General features: G+C 38.1%; 2 protein-coding genes and 2 long non-coding RNA genes across 21 annotated transcripts in view; 2 read left to right on the top strand and 2 right to left on the bottom strand.

Annotated features, from left to right (window-relative positions):
* Window positions 1–3258, top strand: part of MESK2 (misexpression suppressor of KSR 2) — a 154433-nt gene extending 151175 nt beyond the window's left edge. For 16 of the 17 annotated variants that reach the window (XM_071667566.1, XM_071667575.1, XM_071667564.1 and 13 more), the window contains one exon: window positions 682–3258. In XM_071667566.1, coding sequence (XP_071523667.1) covers window positions 682–800 — 119 coding nt within the window. In that variant the 3' untranslated portion in view covers window positions 801–3258. The remainder of the gene's footprint in view (window positions 1–681) is intronic. The other variant, XM_071667565.1, reaches the window with a different exon arrangement.
* On the bottom strand, window positions 2574–11855 carry LOC139751900 (uncharacterized). Its single transcript, XR_011713445.1, has 2 exons — window positions 10816–11855; window positions 2574–7313 (listed from the first exon to the last, which is right to left on the bottom strand). It is a non-coding gene; the product is annotated as an uncharacterized lncRNA (long non-coding RNA).
* Window positions 5675–24359, top strand: part of sim (bHLH transcription factor single-minded) — a 97041-nt gene continuing 78356 nt past the window's right edge. For both annotated transcript variants that reach the window (XM_071667559.1, XM_071667562.1), the window contains exons 1-4: window positions 5675–5787; window positions 7797–7972; window positions 19093–19233; window positions 21392–21534. The gene's annotated coding sequence lies outside the window, so the exon portion shown is untranslated. The remainder of the gene's footprint in view (window positions 5788–7796; window positions 7973–19092; window positions 19234–21391; window positions 21535–24359) is intronic.
* LOC139751728 (uncharacterized) lies at window positions 15087–15873 on the bottom strand. The gene is made up of 2 exons (XR_011713409.1): window positions 15795–15873; window positions 15087–15659 (listed from the first exon to the last, which is right to left on the bottom strand). It is a non-coding gene; the product is annotated as an uncharacterized lncRNA (long non-coding RNA).

Genomic DNA, 24359 nt, shown 5'->3' on the forward strand with positions numbered 1-24359 from the left:
GTTCTGCAAAAAATGACCAACATGAATGTATGTGTGAAAGGGACTTTAGGGATTTCACATTACCTAGCTCGTCACTGGAATGCCACTTTAGGGTGATTGAGAAGGCACATTTTCTGTATGAAGAATGAACCATTCTTTGAAATTACTAAAGAGAGATCAGTAGGAGTTAATAGCAAAAACTGAACAAGACATACACTATTAGTGTTTTAAAGCAATCCATTTGTAAGAGAATGATGTATGGCAGAAATAGGCTGAGTAATAGAGTTGTGAATGTAGTCATTGCACTGAAATTTGAAAAGTTGTATCATATTAAAGAAGTTTAAGAGCTTGGACCCCACAAGTGTAGAACTTGCCTTTCATAAAGTCATCACCGTTAAGTGGTCATACACATACATACATACATACATATGAATAGATACATGATCTATATTCTAAAGAAAAAAATTCCTGTCTGTATAGATGAAGTTCTTAATCATTCTCATTGTAACTTTTACATATTGGTATGTACACATGTTTTGGAGCAGTAAGGAAATTTGGTCTAGATACTAAATTTTTTTTTATCTTACTATGTTCCCAGAAATATACTAATGAACTCCCAAAAGAAAGAGAAGTTTTAGTATATGTTTAGTAGTTTCTTTCTGTGTATTTTTACCAAAAGCCCCCCCCTTTTTTTTATCACAGCAGTACACTCTCGTGGCATTGGTTCCCGACAAGCGTCTCTCACATCGGTCAACGGTTCCACAACAAGTGTGAAAGATATCCGAATTACAGAAAATCCCCTGCAGAATCCCACTGTCTGAGCAAGACCATCAACACCACTACTTGAAATGAAGAGTATCAGACATATTATAGACCATCATATCCTTAATTTGACATTAGTACCTCAGCTTAAATACTGTATCAGTGGTACGTTAGAGTATTTACTACCATTCAAGAAGATGGTTGCTTGATATAGACAGTGGTGGAGGATGGATTTGTTGATTATTTTTAAATACCACAAAGGACCAAAGAAATTTTTATGAGGGGTTACTTCATGGTAGAAAAGAGAACTCTTGGAAGATGACTGCTGTATTTTTCCTTTATTACATTTTAATCTTTTTTTATGATAGAATTGCATGTAGCATGGATTAACAATCAGTATCCACAATAGTAATTCAGGTAGAGGAAATTAAAAAGTTGAAAATATCAGTAGGCATGCTTTCTTGTTGTCATCATTTGTAAAGGCACTTCTGATTTAGATGCCCCTTGTAGGAGTTAATATGCTTGTACAGTGACCAATCATGGATACTGGCTTTTTATACAGGAAACAAAATTGTGTAGATTTCTTTTTTTACTCTGAATTAGGATATGCAAAAAAAAAAGGAAGTGAGGCTTGATGTTTAAAATTTTTAGAAGCATTAAAACTAGACTGGAGAACTGTTATGCTTCATATGTTGTTGTCAGTATTACAACCTGCTGCTTCCTGTAGCCGATAAAACATTATTTTCCTCACCACCTTTATCAAAAATTGTACTGGTTACAGTGCTATGCAACTGTAGTAAAAATGGGAGATTGTAGTTTACCTAATATATTAGTAGACTATGTAGCACAAACTGTAATATTGCTACGTAATTAGTAGTGCTGTTGGTATTTCTTATTTTACTGGAACCTGTTTCCTACAATAGTTTCTTTTATAATTCTTAATTCTTTTATTTCATTGCAGTGTATTGAATTCTGTAAAAGCACATTTTATGGTACAGCTTGGAATATCCTTAGGATGAATTGGAGAGTAAGGTAATGTAGTTTATGAACTCGGAGAGCACTGATGTAGATCTCTCAGTGAATGCTGTCTAGTCAAATTTTTTATGATGGTACAAATAGCTCTCACAGTGAGGATATCAAAATACACTGTGTCATGCTATTTTTTCATATGAAATATATACAGTACCAAATGTTTAGTGATTTGCAGTCAGTAAACCTTTATGTTATTCTGTTTAATCATCCATTGTGAGGGATTACTGTCAGTATCCATTGTTAGGCATCATTATTATTGTTATTATTATTATTACTATTATTATTATGCATTTCTCCTTGAGTAGCAATGGTCAACTCAGCCTAGATTTTCTTGGTACTGTGATGAAAATGAGCCTTAAGAAGAACTTGGTGAACTATTTTGCTGCTCAAATAAATGTGAGCTCCAGTAAGGAGCCCTGTACCTTGGCTGATATTGCCAGGAAGGGGGATATGGTGGGATCGCTTTATATGAACTGTTGAAAGGAGTAACGGCACTTTCTCCTAAAAGAACTCAAATCCCAAAGCTTATTAAATGTCATCACATGCATACTGTATATAGTTGTTATTAAGTGTTGAATCTTTTTATGAATTAAATGAAACACCTTGTTGGTCTTTGTGCCGATATATTAACATTCATTTGTTAACAGTTTTATATAACCTTACCTTGAAATATTTGATTCCCTACTGTTTGAAATTCTGAAATATTACATGTATAGATTGATATTTTACCAGATGATTAAGGGATAGCTCACAACAAAATAGTGATGAATCTCTCATTGTTTTTATCTTAAACTGTGGAATTTCGTTGATATCACGCTACATTATATATTTACGCATATTCATAACATATGGTTTTCTTTTTAAAACAAGAGTTGTGTGTTTGTTACCCACAGTTATGAGAAGGTTACATATGCCATCAAAAACTAAGAAAATTTTACTTACCGAGTGAAATGCATGTCATCATTTACAAAAGTGCAAGTGGTAAATTGCTTTTATTTCCTTACCACCATAGCTCCCTTGAAATGTAGGTAGACCTGCACATGTATATATGACAAATGTGTATATACTTCTCGACACCCTGTGGTGTCTTCTCCTTACTCTTAAACAAATTGGCTGTGATGCTTTTGAATCCATCATAGCATTATTGTCAGTTAACTTTTTGGAATTTTTGTTTCCTCTAGCTCTTTTAAGTAGTATTTTAGAGTTGATATCTTGCTGATTTAGTGGGAAATATATTTTAGTTTTTGTTTCATACTATACTATATTTTAAAGAGTAAATTTTTTAGATGTGTATTGCAATTGGTAAACTTATAGCTCTTAATTAAATCCATAGATGAAAACTTGTATGGTTGTGTTACTTTTTTGGTATTATTGTATAATAGTTTGACAATATTTCAGCAAGAGCAGGATTTTGCACCCAGGGCGATCATTCCACTACTTGCAGAGACCATACCCTGTGCAATAATCAATAAACATACTCACAGTTAGGTTCTTTTCTTTCCTGTTTATGATCATATCATAGACCACCATTGATACTGTTTTCTGGAGAGAGGAAGTTGCCTTAGAGATGGTCTTTCTCTTTAATGTGCAAATTCACTATGAATAGAGGCCTTCCCATATGTAGCTATGTGGCACTGTCTCGTCTTATGTACTCTTCCTCTAATTTAATGCTTACAAAGTTCAGTCTGTCCAATTTTGAAATATAAGATTCTCTTTACTCATTTTCAAATCTTAAGTGCCTGTGACCTGAGCCATAACAGATCTCAAAATTTTCAATTTTGGAGGTTATTTGTCTGACGTGTTTGGATAACATGTAAAGTATGAAATATTTATGTAAAGGATGTTATTTCATACAAACCCAGGACCACATTTGTGAGGCTCCTTCAGCTTCAAGGCTACATGACAATCAGGAGCAGAAAAATAGTCTCCCTAGGGTTGAAAGGTTCCGGTGAACACCTCATTAAGTTGAGTAAATTTCTTGCACCTGGACATTGGTTGCATATGCACAATTCTGACATGAAATAAGTGAAAATAATTGGAAATGAATAGGTGGAAATTAATTTTAGTAAGGCGAGCATTAGAATTGCATACAATTCATCAAATGCTTGGCAGGTATGAAAGTCCCAAGAGTGTGAAATGTAACTGTACTCTAAATGCATTTAAAAGTCGTGAGAGCCAGTTCCCTCTTGGTCTCCCTTTCCTCCCTCCATCTTCCACTTATGAAGCATATATTCTCTTCATCAGCCTTTCTTTGCTCATCTTCTTCATATATCCATGAATAGATAGAAACTGGGTCTGTCATGCATTAAACTTTACCAAATTTCATGCGATTTACACTTTATTGTATGAAATTTCTACAGTTTGTATAGTATAGGCACAATTTGAGATGTAATCAGCATTTATTGTATCTATGTTTTGTTTTAGATTAAATTGATTAAGCAACAGTAATGATACTTTAAACGATTCCACAGTGGGCCATATTTGTTATACAGACACTGAGCCATATCATGAAATATAAAACAACAGATCAGTCAGTCAAATGTTAATCCTTAAAGACTTCATGATCATCATATGTCTTAATGCTCTGGTTAGGTTATAAAAGGGCAGGTAAGTCAACATAGCATAAATAGAATATGTCACTCAGATATGAAAGTACAAAAAGTTCAATTAGGAATTTTCAGCATAGTTGGTTTGTGCTAACAAACTGTACAATATAAAAATCAGAACAGAACCTTTCTAACACATGCAAAATATGACCAAAAATTTTATTATCTATGAATTTTGCAAAGAATCTTACTTTGCAAAAAGAAATAAAGTAAAAAGAAAAAAAACAGCCCAAAGGCAGGATTATCTAGAAATAGAAATTAAGGAGATGAATAATGTAAAGTAACTGGTTGTTTAAACAAATTTAAGAATATGTCAAAAGTTTGCTTCTGCATCATGATGAATATGAAAAAGCAGTCTTTACATATACCAAGGGGTAAACAATTTGAAACTAAAATGGGTTGACTAGTAGTTGCTTCAAACAATTGTAGTGCAAATACAGATATTATTTTAACATCCTACATTAACAAAGATGTTATACCAAATTGTTAAGAGCATTAAACTATGTCAGAGGTATATGCATCAAAATAATAGATTAACCTTATTATTTGATCTTGGATATTAATACCATGTACTGTTTAGATACCTCTTATTTAAGACCTAGATGACTGTCAATCCTAGGGTTCTTACTACAGAGATTAGTTTCTGTTTGTCCATGAATAGCTGTTTAAACAGTGCCAGCCTTGCCTGCAGCTCTGCATTCTCGTTCCTTAGTATATAAGTTTGTTGTACCACATCTGATAGTGATATAGTTTTGATACCAGGTGGAATGAGTAGATTCTGGTTCTGGTGATGTGATGAGTTTACAATGAGTGGCTGAGGTACTTTCAGGCTTTTCTGCACTTGCTGACGTACCATTAGTGGCTGGGGTACATGCTTAGAATGGTGCACTTGACATAGTGTTACTTTAACTGGCTGAGGAAGAGGAAATAATTTTACTCTGGTGTGGCTTAGTACAGAAGAACTTTTGGCATCATGACTTTGAGGGTCATTTTCACAACACTTGCTCTTCTTACATTTGGGCTGATGCATCTCTTCCTTTGCATTACTGTCTCTTTTGCGCTTGCCTCGGTCCTTAGAAGCTGCACTCTTTTGAGATGTGGCTGTCTTCTGCTGTCTGGTCCGAGCTGTGATTGTCTTTTGCTGTTGTCTTGCCAATGATGACCCATTCTCTCCATCCTGACTGAGGCTTAATAGACTTTCAACCTGTTTTGTGTTGATTATTGATAAGAGTTGCTTGTTCATAGGGTTAGCTGCTGTGATGGAAGACACTTTAGACAGGTCAAGCTGGGTTTGACAGACTGACACATCATGGCCGCTTCCAGGGATCCTGACAAGAGAACGTATGTGATGGCCAAGGGCGTAGGGAGGAGCCATGTTAAAGGGTTGGCTGTTCACTAAATGTCTAAAGTATGTTGATAAAAATCTTGTGCATATGTTTATAAGAGGAAAATAATCCTTTTCTTTGTATATACCGCAGAGTGCATGTTATGAAAATATGACTTTTATAGTTGAGTAATGCAACACTAATGTGAGTAGTGTCAATATTTCTCTAACTAATGAATCCTAACTTTTATAGGGTGTGGGGAGACTTATAATGGTGAGTCTTATAATTGGCATGAAATGTATAGAACACCACAGTAGTTGTTAGCAATAAGTCTACTTAGGAGACGAGCTCTAAGGTGTTGTGTGTATGTAGTCAATCCTAAGAGTGAAGTTGTGTGAAGTCTACCACTTAAGAGTCAATCTTTAGTGTGATGTGATTGTATATGGTGAAAATCTTTGGGATAAAGTGGATAGTGTGAAGTTTTCCACCTAGAGAACAACCCTATGGTGAAATAAGTAGTGTGAAGTCCACCACTAAGGTAGCAACCCTTAGGGTGAAGTGGATAGTGTGAAATCCACCACTAAGGTAACAACCCTTAAGGTGAAGTAGATGGTGTGAAGTCCACCACTAAGGTAACAACCCTTAGGGTGAAGTGGATTGTGGGAAGTCCACCACTAAGGTAACAACCCTTAGGGTGAAGTGGATGGTGTGAAGTCAACCACTGAGGTAACAACCCTTAGGGTGAAGTAGATGGTGTGAAGTCCACCACTAAGGTAACAACCCTTAGGGTGAAGTGGATTGTGGGAAGTCCACCACTAAGGTAACAACCCTTAGGGTGAAGTGGATGGTGTAAAGTCAACCACTGAGGTAACAACCCTTAGGGTGAAGTAGATGGTGTGAAGTCCACCACCAAGGAAACAACCCTTAGGGTGAAGTGGATGGTGTGAAGTCCACCACTAAGGTAACAACCCTTAGGGTGAAGTGGATGGTGTGAAGTCCACCACTAAGGTAACAACCCTTAGGGTGAAGTGGATGATGTGAAGTCCACCACTAAGGTAACAACCCTTAGGGTGAAGTGGATGGTGTGAAGTCCACCACTAAGGTAACAACCCTTAGGGTGAAGTAGATGATGTGAAGTCCACCACTAAGGTAACAACCCTTAGGGTGAAGTGGATGGTGTGAAGTCCACCACCAAGGAAACAACCCTTAGGGTGAAGTGGATGGTGTGAAGTCCACCACTAAGGTAACAACCCTTAGGGTGAAATCAGGGGTTGGGCAGCTACCACTGAAGGAACAGCCCAAAGTCTGAGACTGTCAGCAGGGAGTCCAATACAGCTCATTGATTGAAGTGTGTAGAGGGCCTTACATTTGCTTGGTTACAGCTGGTGTTATTATCACAGATTACCACTCGGGGAAGCAATCTGAACGATATTCTTCTTTTTATATATATATATATATATATATAATCACACGTCGTCTTCTTATAAGGTTCAGACGAGACGGTAGGAAACACCCACGGTTGTATAGTGACAAAGCTTTGGGAGGGGGTAGTTCTCCTTACATCATCTTCATTTGTTCAGATGGCGACTGGCCTTGAAGGTCTTTCAACCTGAAAATGAAGAATAGAATTGATATTAGAAGTTTCCAACTTTCAGGAAGGTATTCAAATGAAGTCACAGAACAGAAATGTCATGATTCGTCACAGGGTATTTTGATTTTAGTCGTAATGGATACCGTTTATTTTTTTTTAATGTCAGGAAGAGGGAAGCTAAATATATGTCAGACACTTGAAGAGATTGAAGGAGAGAGAGAGAGAGGACTTAGCATGAATGTATATGTAGTACAATCAAACACTGTAGGTAACTAATGACTGCAAACGTTTGTAGTGTGAGTTCATATTTTGCTGAAATTTTATATCATTTTTGTATTTCCCACTTTTTTGAGAGATCATCAATGGAAATGAAATCAAAGTAACAGGCATATTTTTCTAAGAATCTACGTTTACGCAAATAAATTCGCCCCATTTTCAAACATTGGAACGGGAGCACCTTGATGACGTGATCAGTAAATAAGCGTTCGCTTCATTTGACAGGTACTAGGACGTAGTGTCAACAGCAAGCTGCACTAAAGTGCTTTACACGCTTGCCTTCACTCATGTCAGACTACGTGATTATCATCAGTGCTTTACGGAGACAAAGGAGAAATCGGGGATTGCGAGAAAAGGCGTGAACTAGGAAGTTTTCCACTGGAAAAATGGAAAAAAAAAAGGTAAACTTGTTTCTCTGTCTTGGCGGGAAATGGGGGAGTTGGGTGATGTAGTTAAATGATTTTATCTTTCCATCTAAAACATATTTGAACTTGTTATATTCATATGTAGTTTCAGGAAGGCTTGTACTAAGGTGCAGGGGGTTGCTTTAGCTTCCCAGCTCTGCATGTATTAATGAATAACATTTTTTAAACATTCGTAGACTGGATGAGGTGAACATAGAAAATGGGTCGGAGAGGAATAGGCGAACGTAATACTGTATAGTATGGTAAATAAAACGGTCATTGTGGTAGAGACAGGATGACCATTATTTGTAGCATTCCATTTTAGGTTAATATTAGATTTAATGATGGTGGGGGAAAATATTGAGGAAAGACAAGGTAAGCACTTTTAGAAATTGATAAAACTTGAAAGCCGCACTTACTCTTCAATGCCAAACTTAATTTACCATTTATTTTTTGATGTTACCGTGTTACTTGCCGTCAGTTTATGAAAAGTTTGTTCTTAACGTGTGTTTACGTCGTAGAACTGCCTGAAATCAATATGGTAGCAGAACGATTCTAACAGCATTGTTGGTCTATTTCAAATGAACGTATATTATGGTGAGGCAAGGTTTTCATTTGCCTGTTCGTTGCTGCTTCAGTTTCACTGAGTTATTACTTCACAATTTACGTGACGACAATAGACGATTTATCACTTTGAAAAGAAGAATGTAACGTCTTGCTTATTTGACCTAAATCATTTAAACTAAATTTAAGCAGTAAAGTGATGCTTTTCATCCATATCCATAACTTATTTTTATGGTGCCCCCAAAATGTGCCTGATATATATATATATATATATATATATATATATATATATATATATATATATATATATATATATATATATATATATATTCCTATGAGTCCACGGGGAAAATGAAACACGAAAAGTTCCCAAGTGCACTTTCGTGTAATAATCACATCATCAGGGGAGACACAAGAGAGAAATATAACAGTCAGTTGAAATACATCGAAGAGACAAAGCTAGGACGCCATTTGGTAAACATGTAATTGTCCAAAACATACAACGAGCGTTCATAAACTTATCATTTTACAAATCTTATCTACAATAAAGTTATCTAATTTGTATAGACCATCACTAATATTAAGATTATAATTCTTTGTGTATTTGATAATAGAAGATTCAATTATATTTCTCTTGGTAATAGAGTTACGAGTTAATAACTAAGATGGTGTTACTCCAGTCAGTACAATGATCATAGTTTTTAACATGATTAAACAAGGCATTTGATTCTTGTCCCGTTCTTATACTATATTTATGTTGCTTAAGTCCAACAGAAAGATCCTTACCAGTCTGACCAACATAAGATTTATCACAGTTTCCACAAGGCACTTTATAGATGCAACCAAGAGAATTTTCTGGTCAATTCCTGATTAAGATATTCTTTATAGTATTATTGTTGCTAAAGGCAACATTTACATTAAAGGATTTTAGCAACATGGGAGGCAAAGTGAAATTATTATTAAAAGGGAGAACTAAAAGATTCTTGGTGTCACTGGGAGGTTTGGGCTCAGCTCTATAAAATGATTTCTTTGCTAACTTAAGGGATTTATCACTGAAAGATCTAGGGTACTTTAACTTAGATCCAATAGAATATATCTTCTCAAACTCATCATCAATAAACTCTGCAAATACGTAATGCCCTAAGGAACATAGATTGAAATGATAATTTAACTCGGTCATGTTGATATGAGTAATAATGGATATATGAGCATACATTGGTAGGTTTTCTGTATATGCTAAACTTATACTAGTTTCCTTGTCTATGGATCATGCATTCTAAAAATGGTAACATACCATTATTGTCATTTCTGCAGTAAATTTGATGGAAGGTACGAAATTGTTAAGTAAGGGGAGAAATATTTATATTTTCATTTGTTGGCCAAACACAAAGAACATCATCTACATACCTAAACCAAATTGCATTAGAAGGTAAGATATCCTTTAGTAATTTTGTTTCAAAAAATTCCATATAAAGATTACTTAGTACTTTAGTTTCTTTATTAAGCCCTTTAGTGGGTAAGGTATCAAATTCTAATATCATGAACAATGTAGATTTAGTCAACAAGCTAAACAATATCAATATTAATTTTGATTTCAAACTAGTTAGCTCTGATGTTTCCTCACTTTTCACTAAAGTTCCAGTTGAGGACCTTTTAGAATATTTATTTGATGTCTTGGATGATATTCTCCTACTTACATACGTATACTTATGTATATATCTATTTTCAAACCAGGTTATTCCCAATCACCAGTCCTTTTTCAGCACATAAATCTACAAGCCCTTCACCATTTCCATTTACAACACTGAACACCCCATGTACACCAATTATTCCCTCAACTGCCACATTGCTCACCTTTGCATTCAAATCACCCATCACTATAACTCGATCTAGCGCATCAAAACTATTAACACACTCACTCACCTGCTCCCAAAACACTTGTCTCTCATCTTTCTTCTCATGCCCAGGTGCATAGGCACCAATAATCACGCTTCTCTTTCCCACTTTCATTTTTACTTTATATATATATATATATATATATATATATATATATATATATATATATATATATATATATATATATATATATATATACACAAGATGTTCCATATGCCCAACATTTTACCGATGTACACAAAAAGTAATCAGTTTTCCTAGTTTCTTTTGACTATAGTTTGACCTCACAAAATAGCTGAAAATGATAAAGTATGATAGGGAAGGCCACAGCTGTGGAACCTCCACGTACACGTAATAAATACATCAATGTGCTTGCTTACTTCATCAAGTAGACGCAGTCGCTTCAGAGCTGCTGTGAGTTCTGCTAAACCCGACCACCTTCGTAGGTTATGGGTGTCAGTCCTCTGTAGTGGTGTACGTGTACAGATGCTATTTATACTCCGGAGAGGAAAACGTTATAGACGGATTGTGAGCCTTCATACGTTTCATGTGGTACCGAGCTTCCGCCAGTTCTTGCTGCATTACGTTTGAGTGGGCCAGTGTGTAGTCGCACAATGATTCACGTCCTTCCTCGCAGATGTCCTCGGTACATATTAAGTGTAAAATAAATTGGCGTTGCTATTTTAAGTCCAGTGAAGTAGTGCGGACGTATGAACAGAGTGTGAATGCACTTTGGTGATGACGCTGTGAGACCCAGCGTCCCGGTTGCGACGCGTACACGACCCGACCGTGCAACACCACATGTGAATACGTATGCAAATTCCCCTGCTTCCCGAAGCGGATATTTTTGTACTGCACGTTACGATTATTGTGTGATGTGTAACTTTTTCCTTCGTATACCGTTTGTCTTTTATGCAGTGCTGTTACCGGCTTGGTTTGGCCTCTTAAACATTTGGAAAAAGCTTTAAAATCTATGACTGTTGGATAATGTGAAATTAAAGAGAGTGGTGGAGGGGGAGTGAGTTGTTTTGAATGTATAGATCATTTGTTGTTGGCTTCACTTTCCCCAACAGTGAACGTGGGGGGGATCCCCTCCGCTCGCTGGTATTACCCCTGAGTCATGAAGGGATGATTTGAATAATTAGCAAGTTTAAGGACGGTATAACAAAGAGAAGCTGCTGCGCTATTTCCCTGTCATGAACCAGTAATGGGAAAGTTTCTAAGGCACTGTGTTGGGAGACAACGTTTTGCCTAACCAATGACAGCAGTTAAGGGCCATTGTAAAAGTTAGATAAGTAATATGACTTTGTCTTGCAGTTGATATTTACATATTGATGAAACTATCACTTGATTTAATTTGTGGACAAGCGTAGATTACAAGCGGGTCAGATTTTACATGAAACCAACACATTCCTTGAAAACAGGGTCGTTTAGACCAGTGGTTGTTAACGTGAGTGACGCAGGGAAGTCAAGAATACCTGACTTAAAGATATGATTTCCGAAAAAATACGTAGATTTATTAACTGCCGCGTAGACCAACTTGCTCGAAAGGCTCTATAGATAAATTGATTTTTGATGTTTGCTTATGTACCTAGTTTAGAGAGTATTGGGAACTGTAAACCTAGAACCTTCTAGATAAATGTTTTAAAACCTCTATGTTTCAAGTAAGACCAGGCCTTGATGTGGACTTGTGTTTCTCATGATATTCACAACTTGATTTTCTGAGTGGTGGTGATGTTACGTGGCGCGCCAGAACATGAATGTGAAGTCCTGTTTGTGGACACCAGCGACAATCGTAAGCGAAGGAAGATGTTTCTCTTATTTTTTTTGAAAGCTGAGGAAAATGATGCGAACAGAAGAAAATGGGAGACAAATATTATGAAAGATATCGATGAAATTCTGACAATTGGCACATCTGTTGGTAAGAGATAAGGACGATGGCAGATAAGTAGTTTTCAGTAGGAATTACGATATCGGAGATACGAGAGACATGTGAGAAATGTTACGTAAGAGGTGTTGTTAAGGTGAGGTAGTACGACGTAATGCACACTAGAAGCAAAATACTTCAGGTACTTCACCCACTCCCGGGGTAGTTAACAGATTTGTAGTCAACATCTTGTGGTTTCCGTGTTAGTGTTAGGTTTTTGCCTCCAAGAATTTGCTGCTTTCGTGCCCACACCACCAGCTAGACCACGCACTCCTCGGTAAACTGCTACTTCACATTATTATTATGTGTCCATGAACAACTCGAGGGTGGGCTGTTTTGATACCTGCTTCTTTCCCTACACGCCTAAGGTTTGGAACTCTGTATCCTCTCCTACTTTTTACCCATAACTATGACCTGGCCTGTTTCAAATGACACGTTTTTCACTTCCTCCAAAGTTCGTAAATACTTTCCCTTGTCTTTTCTTTTTTCCTTTCATAATCCTCTTTATATTTCAACTAAGGCCCGGCCTTGATGTGGACTTTCATCCGTGACTGTAGCCTTCAACAACAACATATCAGTTGTTAAGTTCGTGGGCCGTGGTATAACACTTTATACTTCCTTGTCCATACGTTGCTTAGGGCTAGGTTAAGGTTATTCGCCTTTAGAAAAAAAGAAAGAAAATAATATACATCGTTAACGGTACATGTATTGTGACGTCACCACATTTAACTGCACGATGTGTTCTCGGTCACGAGTTGTTACTGATTTAGATCCCGATAACTATTACCATTTCTCGGAAATCAGTTACGTCGAATGCTTCTGTTCCTGGGTATCAGTTCTGGGAAGCCGCTGTTAACGTGCTGATAACTTACCTGTGATCCGAACGGCATTTGCGCAAGAGGTTACACCAAGTGTGAAAAGTGGCCGTATGATCTTCCCTGTTGCTGGAAGGAGCGCAGCCTTGGATTGTAGTAGCCTTTAGTCAGGGGTGTAGCGTACAACTATGACTCTCTATATAAACATTGGTCCTGTTTATATATATATATATATATATATATATATATATATATATATATATATATATATATATATATATATATATACCAGGGCATGTGAAGCGTCTTAGGTAAACCATGGAAAGTTCTGTAGGGCCTGGATGTGGAGAGGGAGCTGTGGTTTCGGTGCATTATTCAGGGCAGCTAGAGACTGAGCGTGGACGAATGTGGCCTTTGTTGTCTTTTCCTAGTGCTACCTCGCGCGCGCGTGGGGGGTGGGGAGGTGTGTGCCATTTCCTTATTCAACTCTCCATGGTCAAGTTAGTGGACTGATTTTATATATATATTATTTTTTTTTTCTTTCATATTCATTAACTGTTGTTTGTGTTTTGGTTGAGGTATTGCCCTTGGGGTGGGGAGTAACTGCTGTGTGACTGTAATTGAGCTCTGTGTTGCAAGAGAACAAGAAATGGTCATCATCATACGTGGAAGTATTGAGAGAGAGCTGCAACACCAGGAAATGTTTGTCGTATTGTGGTCTGTTAGGGATGCCACAGACCCCAGTCCATGGCAGTGGAACATGTGGTGATGGGGAGGGGAGGGGGGGACTGACGAAAGATAAGAATTTCCCGTTAGTATATTATTATTATTATTATTATTATTGTTGTTGTTGTTGTTGTTTCTAAGCGCATGTCTATATCGGCATATCCCTCGTGGGTCCAGCAGAAGAATTGTCCATGGCTTGAATCTTGGGTCATTATTATTATTATCATAAGTTCGGGAGCCGTGTTACCACTGTGGCGTGTGGCATTTCCGTATCATCGTTGCGTCACGTTTGAACGGAGTGGGTCGTGTCTGCGTCATCGTTGCCAACAACCCTTTATAGAAACAATGCAGATGGTCATTAGCAGGTGTGTGTGTGTGTGGGGGGGGGACCATTAGTATTCAGTGCAACAGTTTAGTTCGTAATTACGTATTCATACAGCTTTGGCTCGGTGATGTTCATTGTTGCTGGTGAAGAACGCGCCCACACACACACACACACACACACACACACACATTTGAGCAGGAGACATTCCTGTTCAGTACATGTTGTATATGTTCTGTTGTTTCCTTCTTTGTCTGTCCACGTCACAAAGGCCACTACGCCCCCATGATGTGGGAGAAGCCACGTCACCTCGAACCCCACCCCGAGCGGACGAACGCCAACACCAAAATGAAGCGGATGATAACAACATGTTTTTTAAGAGGAGGCTTTCGTCACGCGTTCGGTCACTCCTTACTTACGTTTTCTCTGAAACAAAACGTGAGGTTGTCATTAAGAATTTGACGCGTCCAAAAAATTTTAAACAAAACGTATTTCGGCTGAAAGTGAGTCTGGGTGGTTGGGCTTTCAGCGTAGCGATGTTTTGTACACGCATTCTTTGTTGAAGGTCGTTTTTTTTCCCCGCGTGAACGAGGTAGTGTATATATATATATATATATATATATATATACTGTAGGGGTTCGGAAAAAATGCGAGAAGATACTGTTGTTACGTTATTCTTGCTAGCGGTACTAACTAGATATTATTATTATTTGATATTTGATGATGTTCAAGTGAGATTACCATGGGGCCCATAGCCATGGTTTACGTAAAACCCCTTAATTTAGACATTGATAACCCAACTAGGCCATTACACTGCCAAGCATACTTAACTCACATCCCTGTAGGCTAAGGAAAAACCAATAACCTTTTTGCATTTAATATTTATATAGAATGCCATGGGTAACCATGAAATGACAATTGAATGGGCTTAAGCACGCGGTGACTGGAATGTGAAGATCTAACTAGTTGCAACACTACAAACATAATCATTATGCATGGGTCCGGGGACGTTTATGTAGTAATAGACAGGTAAGGCTACTCACAGTGTCGGAAATTATGTGGCATCCATCCTAACACAAACGCTAATAGTAACTGAACGTCCTAATTCACGCTTGCAAGGGACCTCTTGTTCTCTGGCGCGAAAAGTTCACTTTGAGTGTGTAACACATGGGCTTAACTGGATGTTCAGTACGGCAGCCGGGTCTGTGTGGGGCGTGTGAGTGTATGTGTGGCCAAGCAATGAGCCTTCGTCCGGCCCACCTGTGCTCGCGTTTCCTACAACAGCGCCAGCTGGGACCCCTGCCTGGCTCCTTAGCTCACATAAGCTGCGTTCCTCCTCAGCTCACATAAGCTGCGTTCCTCCTCAGCTCACATAAGCTGCGTTCCTCCTCAGCTCACATAAGCTGCGTACCTCCTCGCCTGGCCCATGTTGCCCTGTTGGAGTCGAAGTTATCAGTGTCTCCTGTAGACACACACTGGCTCATTACCCTCACAGAGGGGGGGGGGGGGGGGCGAGCCATGGACTCTGTATAAAGACACCTTTTGTCGCAAATGGAGGTGCCAGCTTACCTGGACTTCCTTGTAGATGTTGAATGTTATTTCCCCTCCTCCCCACCCCAGGCTGGGTAACTGTCTACGAGGAGGTATGGTACTTAAGTGACTAACACAGTAGCTGACTAACACTGTGTTGGGTTGCCAAGTTAATCATTTCAGTTTCCATGATTGATTAATATATATATATATATATATATATATATATATATATATATATATATATATATATATATATATATATATATATATATATATTGCGCTACCTCGCTAACGCGGGAGACAGCGACAAAACAAAATAAAAAAATAAATAGATAAATGAATTTCAATGCACCCTCTTCTGCTCTCTCTCTCTCTCTCTCTCTCTCTCTCTCTCTCTCTCTCTCTCTCTCTCTCTCTCTCTCTCTCTCTCTCTCTCTCTCTCTCAACTACCCTCTTTTATTACCATCCATCTCTCTTACCCTTTCATTACCGAGTCAAACCACCTCGCACTACATATTGTTCTCAGATATTTCATTTTCAGCACGTCCACCAGCTGCCTCACATCCTTATATATAACTCATGCCATACATCAATACAACATAGCTAGGGTTACTATACTTTTAAACGTACCCGTTTTTGCCCTCCCAGATAACGACCTCTTTTACCGCATATTCCTCAGTGTTCCCAGAATCTTCGCCCCCTCACCCACCCTATGACTCACTTGCACCCCCATTGTTCTTTTTGCTGCTATGTCCACTGCTAGGTATATCTGAAACACTTCACTTCCTCCAAATTTTCTTTATTCAGGCTCACACCCCAACTATCCTGTCCCACTGCACTGCTAAACCTAACAACCTTTGCTTTTATTCACAGTTGCTCTAAACTTCCACCTCTCACACACTTTCCCAAACACTGGATGAACCCTCACTTTTCAGGGAGAGTGGTGCATCGTTCAGCGCCTCTTTCCATTTTCTTATCGATGGGTATGACGTTATTCCGCTACCACGCCTCTTGGCATTTTGTCTTGCTTCAGTGACGTGTGTTGGCCACTCGTTCATGAGAGCCGTCAAGCGGATCTACACACGTTTCCTGCACATTTGTTGAAATTCCGTGAGAACAGTGACCTTTGTGTGGAATAAGACCTTTTTATCCTTCAGCATCTTGTTTACGTCTTTTCCATATGTCTTATCGGTCTATAGAACCTTCCTCCCACTGCTGATTCGGCTAGTGGTCTATTCCACTGTAAAAAAAAAAGAATGAATTCGTTGTTCAGTGTGTGTGATTACTATGTGTCTCTTAGGGGAAAGTTTTACGCTCGTGTTGCCCTGTTTCTTGAGCCTTTTTTGAGTGTGTCCCGTGTCTCAAAATTTCAATGCTGTGTTTGCGCGCACGGCAGACTATCTCCAGAGCTGTGGCTGTGTTAATAGAAAACAGCAGCCCACAACCACAGTGGGGATGTAAATTACCTAAAGATGGACGAGTAAGATGTCCGTCTGATGATACGCGGTGATCCGTAACTTGCGTAAGTGAAATATCGCGATGATCATGTTTTAAGCATAGTGATAAGAAACATAGACTTGTACGGTTCTCGTGCAGCATTTTCACTGAAACTAGACATTTTTAAGGTTACATTCTAGTGAACGCAAGTAGTCTGTAGTGTTCGAGAAAATTCGTGATATCGGTAGAAAAAAAAGTCTCTCTCTAAAGAAATGCTTCAAATAGCATAGTTACCATCGTAAGTATTCGTTTTCTCAGAAGTTGATTACAGAAAACGTGCGATATCGAGGACAAACTTCAATAGTATAGTAATTATTCATGAGATGTTCATAAGGGATTTCTAATATCTTCAGAATGATTTTTATTTCGGACTATCTTTGAGACAATTTAATGAATTTCCTTATATTGTACATTAAGAATTTCTTGAAGTACAGCAGGTGGAGCGCAAGAGACGTACCGCATTTCAGAAGGGTATGAATCAAATTACCATGTTATTTAATTGTGTTATTCATGACTAACTGTATGTATGTTGTTTAATTAATGACTGTAGCGTCACATACTGAGCTGTAAACTGGATAATCTTTATCTAAGAGACAAAGTATGACGTGTTTATATTCTTATAAGCATCATCATCATTACAAGCTTGTAAGGTTTACGATTAAATATATATATATATATATATATATATATATATATATATATATATATATATATATATATATATATATATGGGTTAGGTAAATTAGTTTATGTTCATTGAGTTTGTGACTTTTACGAAATAGAAAAATGAATACCACAAATCTCAAAAAAAAAAAGAAACAAAGATATGTATATGTTCTTGAAGGTAGTCATTGCAGGTGGAATAGCATTATGATAATTATTATGAATTTATTCATATGATTTCCGTCATTATTAACAAATTAGAAACACCTCACCATTCAGCTCAATAATTACCGAAAAGCGTTTAATGTGATGTTTTCATTATTTTATTATAGATTATGATTGTATCGTATTATACATTATGATTGTATTTTATTGTACTTTATAATTGTTATAAGCATTGCTCCTGTGTATTTAATGTATCATAGAAACATAATTGCTAATATTTTTGGCAGTACAGCAGTCTCTTATCACATTGAAGAGTGTCAATATCTGTCGGAGTCCAACACTTAACTAGCTATTCCTATTTAAACTTGGTAAGATTTCTAGATTTTAGGAGAGCTATTCCTATTTAAACTTGGTAAGATTTCTAGATTTTAGGAGAGCTATTCCTATTTAAACTTGGTAAGATTTCTAGATTTTAGGAGAGCTATTCCTATTTAAACTTGGTAAAATTTCTAGATTTTAAGAGAACTGTCTTGTAAGGACACAGAATATACAATATGTACAAATTAATTTCTAGGGAATGAGTTAATGTTTACCAGAATATTAATCGTGTTTGTTTTATAATGTCTGTGACACCAGACAAGATAATATATCAGAGTTACCCTTAAATAAACGTTTTTTTTCTCGTTTTCTAATAATGACATTGTAGGGATAACTACTACTTTTTATTTCTATTAATTCTGATTATTTGGAGGATTGAACAAGTCGGAGGAAGGATTATATTGAATGATAATTAATTATACGTCATGCTGTTTTATTAACAATTGTTGAATATAGAATGTCCTGTACATAATTTCGTTGTGTATAATGCAAGGAATTTAGGAGTACATACATAATGCACATACACTACTTGGCCATGCAATTGTACATGTTATTTGATAGAGTAAGTTGATATTAAAGAAAAACAGTCATTTAGAGAAAAGAAACAAGTTATTTGAATTTGTATTTACAGATGTAATGACTGGCAGTGTCGAGTACACGTTAATTATACACGTGATTGGTGGATAATGAGGACCCTTGATTGGGTACCAGGATGGATGGACCTGCTTGGTGTGTGGGCGTCCCATTCCCCCTCCTCATGACCGCATCTTATGTAAGTACCTCACAGCCTCTGCTGGTACACACACACACACACACACACACACACACACACACACACACACATGTACCCTAACTGCATGTACATGTCTTGTGTACTCAACTGAGTAGAGCCAGTGAGAACCTAGTGGTTTTATTTTGTTCCCAGATCTAAGTTTTAGTAAAGGTTTTACCTAAATGACGGGACGAGCTGAGGTGTGTACTCGAACTGAGGAAAGATTTTGTAGCGTACAAAGGACGTGGCCAGTTATAACCCTGTGGTGTATGTAGCGTGTGCATCTCCCTGTGTGTCTGTATGTTTTGTCATCAATATCCAGCGAGGTTTGGCGTCAGGAAGAGGCGAACAAATGGCCTCACTTGCCCAGGGTCACTTTCAAGGTGTCATCTGTAGAATACGGAGGCCAGAGCTCGCTATCCACGGCAGAGCTCCATCGACTACACCAGGGGGGGTCGAACCCTGACCACTTCAGTATGCCATGGGTAAACCTCACTGACAAACATGTATCGCGCCCCCCTTATACCACATCATTCCAATCCCTTCTATCCACTTTACGCTTTTCTTTCCAGAATGTCCAGGCCTGCATACACCCCAACCATCTCTCAAAGATTCCCCTTATGCATCCTGCCATGCACCATATATATATATATATATATATATATATATATATATATATATATATATATATATCGTGTTTCATTTTCCTCATTGACTCATAAGAATATATATATATATATATATATATATATATATATATATATATATATATATATATATATATATATATATATATATATATATATATATATGTATGTATATATACACACACCGCTGTTGGATACGTGACCAGAATTGTAATCATGGAATTCCAGAGCTCATCCTGCACGGTATAAGACGGAGGTCTTCTTCTTCTCCTTCTTCTTCTTCTTCTTCTTCTTTTCTTCTCCTCCTCCTTCCTCTTCTTCTTCGTCTTCTTCGTCTTCTTCTCCTCCTCCTCCTCCTCCTCCTCCTCCTCCTCCTCCTTCTTGTGGTGATGAGCGGTAGTAGTTTCTTGGTTAGTGGCAGACGGGTTGTATGGGTGCTGCCTGGTGGGTTCCTGTGAGGCAGAATGGTGTGTGAAGATGTTTGGAAGTGTCGTCATCATCATGATGATGACGCCACAGCCACTCGATTGTGAAGATGGTCAGAGGAGACGGAACAGAGAACGGGGTGATGGTGACGCATGACGCAGAAGATGATAGCGAGCATTCCGCTAGAGAGAGAGAGAGAGAGAGAGAGAGAGAGAGAGAGAGAGAGAGAGAGAGAGAGAGAGAGAGAGAGAGAGAGAGAGATCGGATGAAATGGTGACACATAGAAAACGAGAGACCATAGTGGTAGTGAGACATGCAAAAAGGGGGTGGGGGCGCTCGAAGGACGACTTTCTCATGATGATATGCAGGAAAATGGGGCTTAAGACCATATTGTTATAAATATTGATTAAAAAAATATGGGTGACTTTGGTGAAGATGTTTGTATGATATTATATGATGGTAGACGAGGCTGGAGTGTGGGAGCATTGGATAGTAAAGGAGTGTTTGTCACAAACAGACTTACAGACGCCATCTGTAAACACACACACACACACACACACACACACACACACACACACACACACACACTGGTCCAGACACCCCAGTCGCTTAACTGCCTCTCTCCAAACTACCAGTCTTAGTGGTGCTCCAAACAACCATTCACTGAACATTCTCTCTCTCTCTCTCTCTCTCTCTCTCTCTCTCTCTCTCTCTCTCTCTCTCTCTCTCTCTCTCTCTCTCTCTCTCTCTCTCTCTCCAAAACAACCTGTCATTAGACTGCCAATCCGCCCCCCTACAGCCATTGTCTAAACTGCCGCTCGTCACCATGAACCATTCAATACTTAACAGCTTGTTCTCTGTTGTGCCACACCAGCCGTGTACACTGTACTGGTAAATCCCTCACTATCCTCCCCCACAAGAAGGGATTCGAACCTGGGATTACAGTGTGGGGATTAACGCTGTTGTAAGGGGGGGGGGGATTACGGTCAACGTAACTGTTGGTGAAATCCGTCTTAACTACCCATGATCGCGTGTTGTTGTTGTTGTTGTTCTTGTTGTTGTACTCACGCTACGTTTTCTTCCAGGTTGTTGCGGGAGTCTCGGCGTGTGGGAGTGGAGTGTGGTGGTGGTTGGGAGTGGACCTACCCCTACCCCCCCCCCCTCCCCCAGCTCAGGAGGGGGTTGGGGGGGGGTGAGGGAGACGTGGCACCGGCGGCATTGCACACAGGTAAGGCAGTCATGTGGTCCTGGCATGAGACGTAGGTTTTGGCTGGGAGTTGTGGAGTGGTGTGGGTGTGTGTGTAGGCCAGCCCTACGCGCTAGGGCTGTATGTGGACCAGCCCTACAGCCTAGGGTCGTGTGTGTGAACCAGCCCCACACGCTAGGGCAATTATTAATGCGAGTTTACTGTAAGATTCCCGGAAATTGGGAGGTGGGTTGTAAACTATTAGATAAAAGGAAAACGTTAAGGGGAATGGATGGAAGAAAATGGGAATGATACATTAAGGGGAATGGATACAAGGAAAATGGAAATCAAACATTAAGAGGAATGAATACAAGAAAATGGGGACCAAACATTCAGGGAAATGAATAAAAGAAAATGGGAATGAAACGTTAAAGAGAAATTAGTAGAAAATGGGAATGGCGTTCCCTATTACTTAAGGGATGACTAGATTTGGTCACAGACCGCAGGTCTGGCTGGTCATGAGGGCAGTGCAGGATGATATATCCTCCAGCTTGGTCATGGGGAAAAAAGGTCATGAGATTATACGTTTTTTTTAAATTGACTTAGTTTTTGGAGAATCATTTTTGTGTGTGTGATTTTGATAGGAAATAGTGTGGCAGTGTTTATTGAAGGTGTACGTGAGAATGGTCACCTCCTCCCCCTTCTCCCCCAGCCTGTGACTACACGTGTTCACAACGCTGTCACCAGATATTAAGGGGTTAAGTCAGAATTAGGTCAATATTGAGCTCTAAGGTCAACTTAGGTCAGGTTTTTTAAGGAATTAGGTTAATATTGACCTCTAAGGTCAACTTAGTTTTTTTTTTAGGAATTAGGTTAATATTGACCTCAAAGGTCAACTTAGGTCCAGTTTTTTGAGGAATTAGGTTAATATTGACCTCTAAGGTCAACGTAGGTCAAGTTTTTTGAGGAATGAGGATAATATTGACCTCTAAGGTCAACTTAGGTCAGGTTTTTTGAGGAATTAGGTTAATATTGACCTCAAATATCAACGTAGGTCAAGGGCTATGAGGAATTAGGTCAGTATTGACCTCTAAGGTCAACGTAGGTCAAGGGCTATGAGGAATTAGGTCAGTATTGACCTCTATGGCCAAGTTAGGTCGGGTTTTTATAGGTTAGGGCCCTTATTAACGATGCCTTGGTCGCTCTCTGTGTCATGCTAACTGTTCATCTTGTCTGTTATGTTCTGCCTGGTCAATACTTGTGTGTTCTTGTCTGTTATGTTCTGCCTGGTCAATACTTGTGTGTTCTTTCGTGAAATATAAATGGGAAACCGAGTACGTATTATAACCCGGTTGTGTTATCAAGCTGGTTCTGTTGAGCCAGCTTATATGACGTAGTAAGTAATTATGTATGGCCAATGATATGACGTAGTACGTAATTATACGGTCAGTGATGTGACGTAGTACGTAATTATGTATGGACATCGACCTGTGATCTACTTTTTATATGTGATATCGATTTTGTATAATTATGATAATAACTCGAATGATATAATGCATCACACATCTTTCAAGAACTTTTTTTTTTTAATTTTCCAAAAGAAGGAACAGAGAAGGGGGCCAAGTGAGGATTTCTCTCAAAGGCTCAGTCCTCTGTTCTTAACGCTACCTCGCTAACTCGGGAAATGGCGAATAGTATGAAAGAAAGAAAAGAATATATATATATATATATATATATATATATATATATATATATATATATAGATAGATAGATAGATAGATAGATAGATAGATAGATAGATAGATAGCTATGGTAATTGAATATAATGAAATATTGGCCGACCTGTGTAATTAAGCGAATTATGAATATAGATTTTTTTCCTCTCAATTTATATCGCACCACAGGACGGTGAGGTGGGGGGGCCCCGGGGTCCCCCCCCCCCCCCAGCAAAAAAAAAAAAAAGAAAATATAACCCCAAGCAAATTGTTTTGGGTTTTGGGAGTGGTAGGAATGTTTATTTTGGGGTGTGTACAGAGGTTCCCTATCACTTCATCCCCGGGGGTTTAAGGTTGGGGGGATGGTGGGTTGTTGTTTAAGTGTGAGAAGTGATTTAAGTAAGAAGTTAGGTGTTAAGTTGATGTATAAAGTAACACATTGGCGTCGTTACATGTAGGTGATGTTTAAGTACCTAGTAGACACTTATAGAATTAAGTAGATACTTAGATGGGTAGAACACGCTAAGAGATACTCGTATATGGTCGTTAGGCACTTAGATAAGTAATAAGTGATACGATATTAACTAGAACGCGCTGGAAGACACTTGTACAAGTAGGTACTTAAATAAGTAGAAAGCATTAGGTGATGACCACAGACATATCTTAAGTAAAGAGAAATACTTAAACCATGGAAATACTTATGTGACCTGTAAGTCCTTATTTAAGTAAAAGAGATACATAAGTAACGGAGAGACACTATTATAAGTGGTAACATTGTGTTATGATAAGTAATTGTGTTTGATATTATGCGTATGTTGAATACAGTAGCGTATTAACTTATACAATCTTACTAATAAATTTTGTATGTTGAATACAGTAGCGTATTAACTTATACAATCTTACTAATAAATGTTGTATTTTGAATACAGTAGCGCTTTCAGTTATACAAACTTATAAGTTATGTATTTTCAATACAGTAGTGTATTGAGTAATACAATCTTTCAGATTGTTTATTTTAAATACAGTAGCTTATTTTTACATTTTTTTATAGATTAAGTATTTCAATACAGTAGCTTAATGATTTATACAATCTTACTATTGAATTATGTATTTTGAATACATTAGCGTATTCAGTGTACAATCTTTCTAAAA

This window comes from Panulirus ornatus, chromosome 12, assembly GCF_036320965.1.
Source record: "Panulirus ornatus isolate Po-2019 chromosome 12, ASM3632096v1, whole genome shotgun sequence".
NCBI classification, from domain to species: Eukaryota; Metazoa; Arthropoda; class Malacostraca; order Decapoda; family Palinuridae; genus Panulirus; species Panulirus ornatus.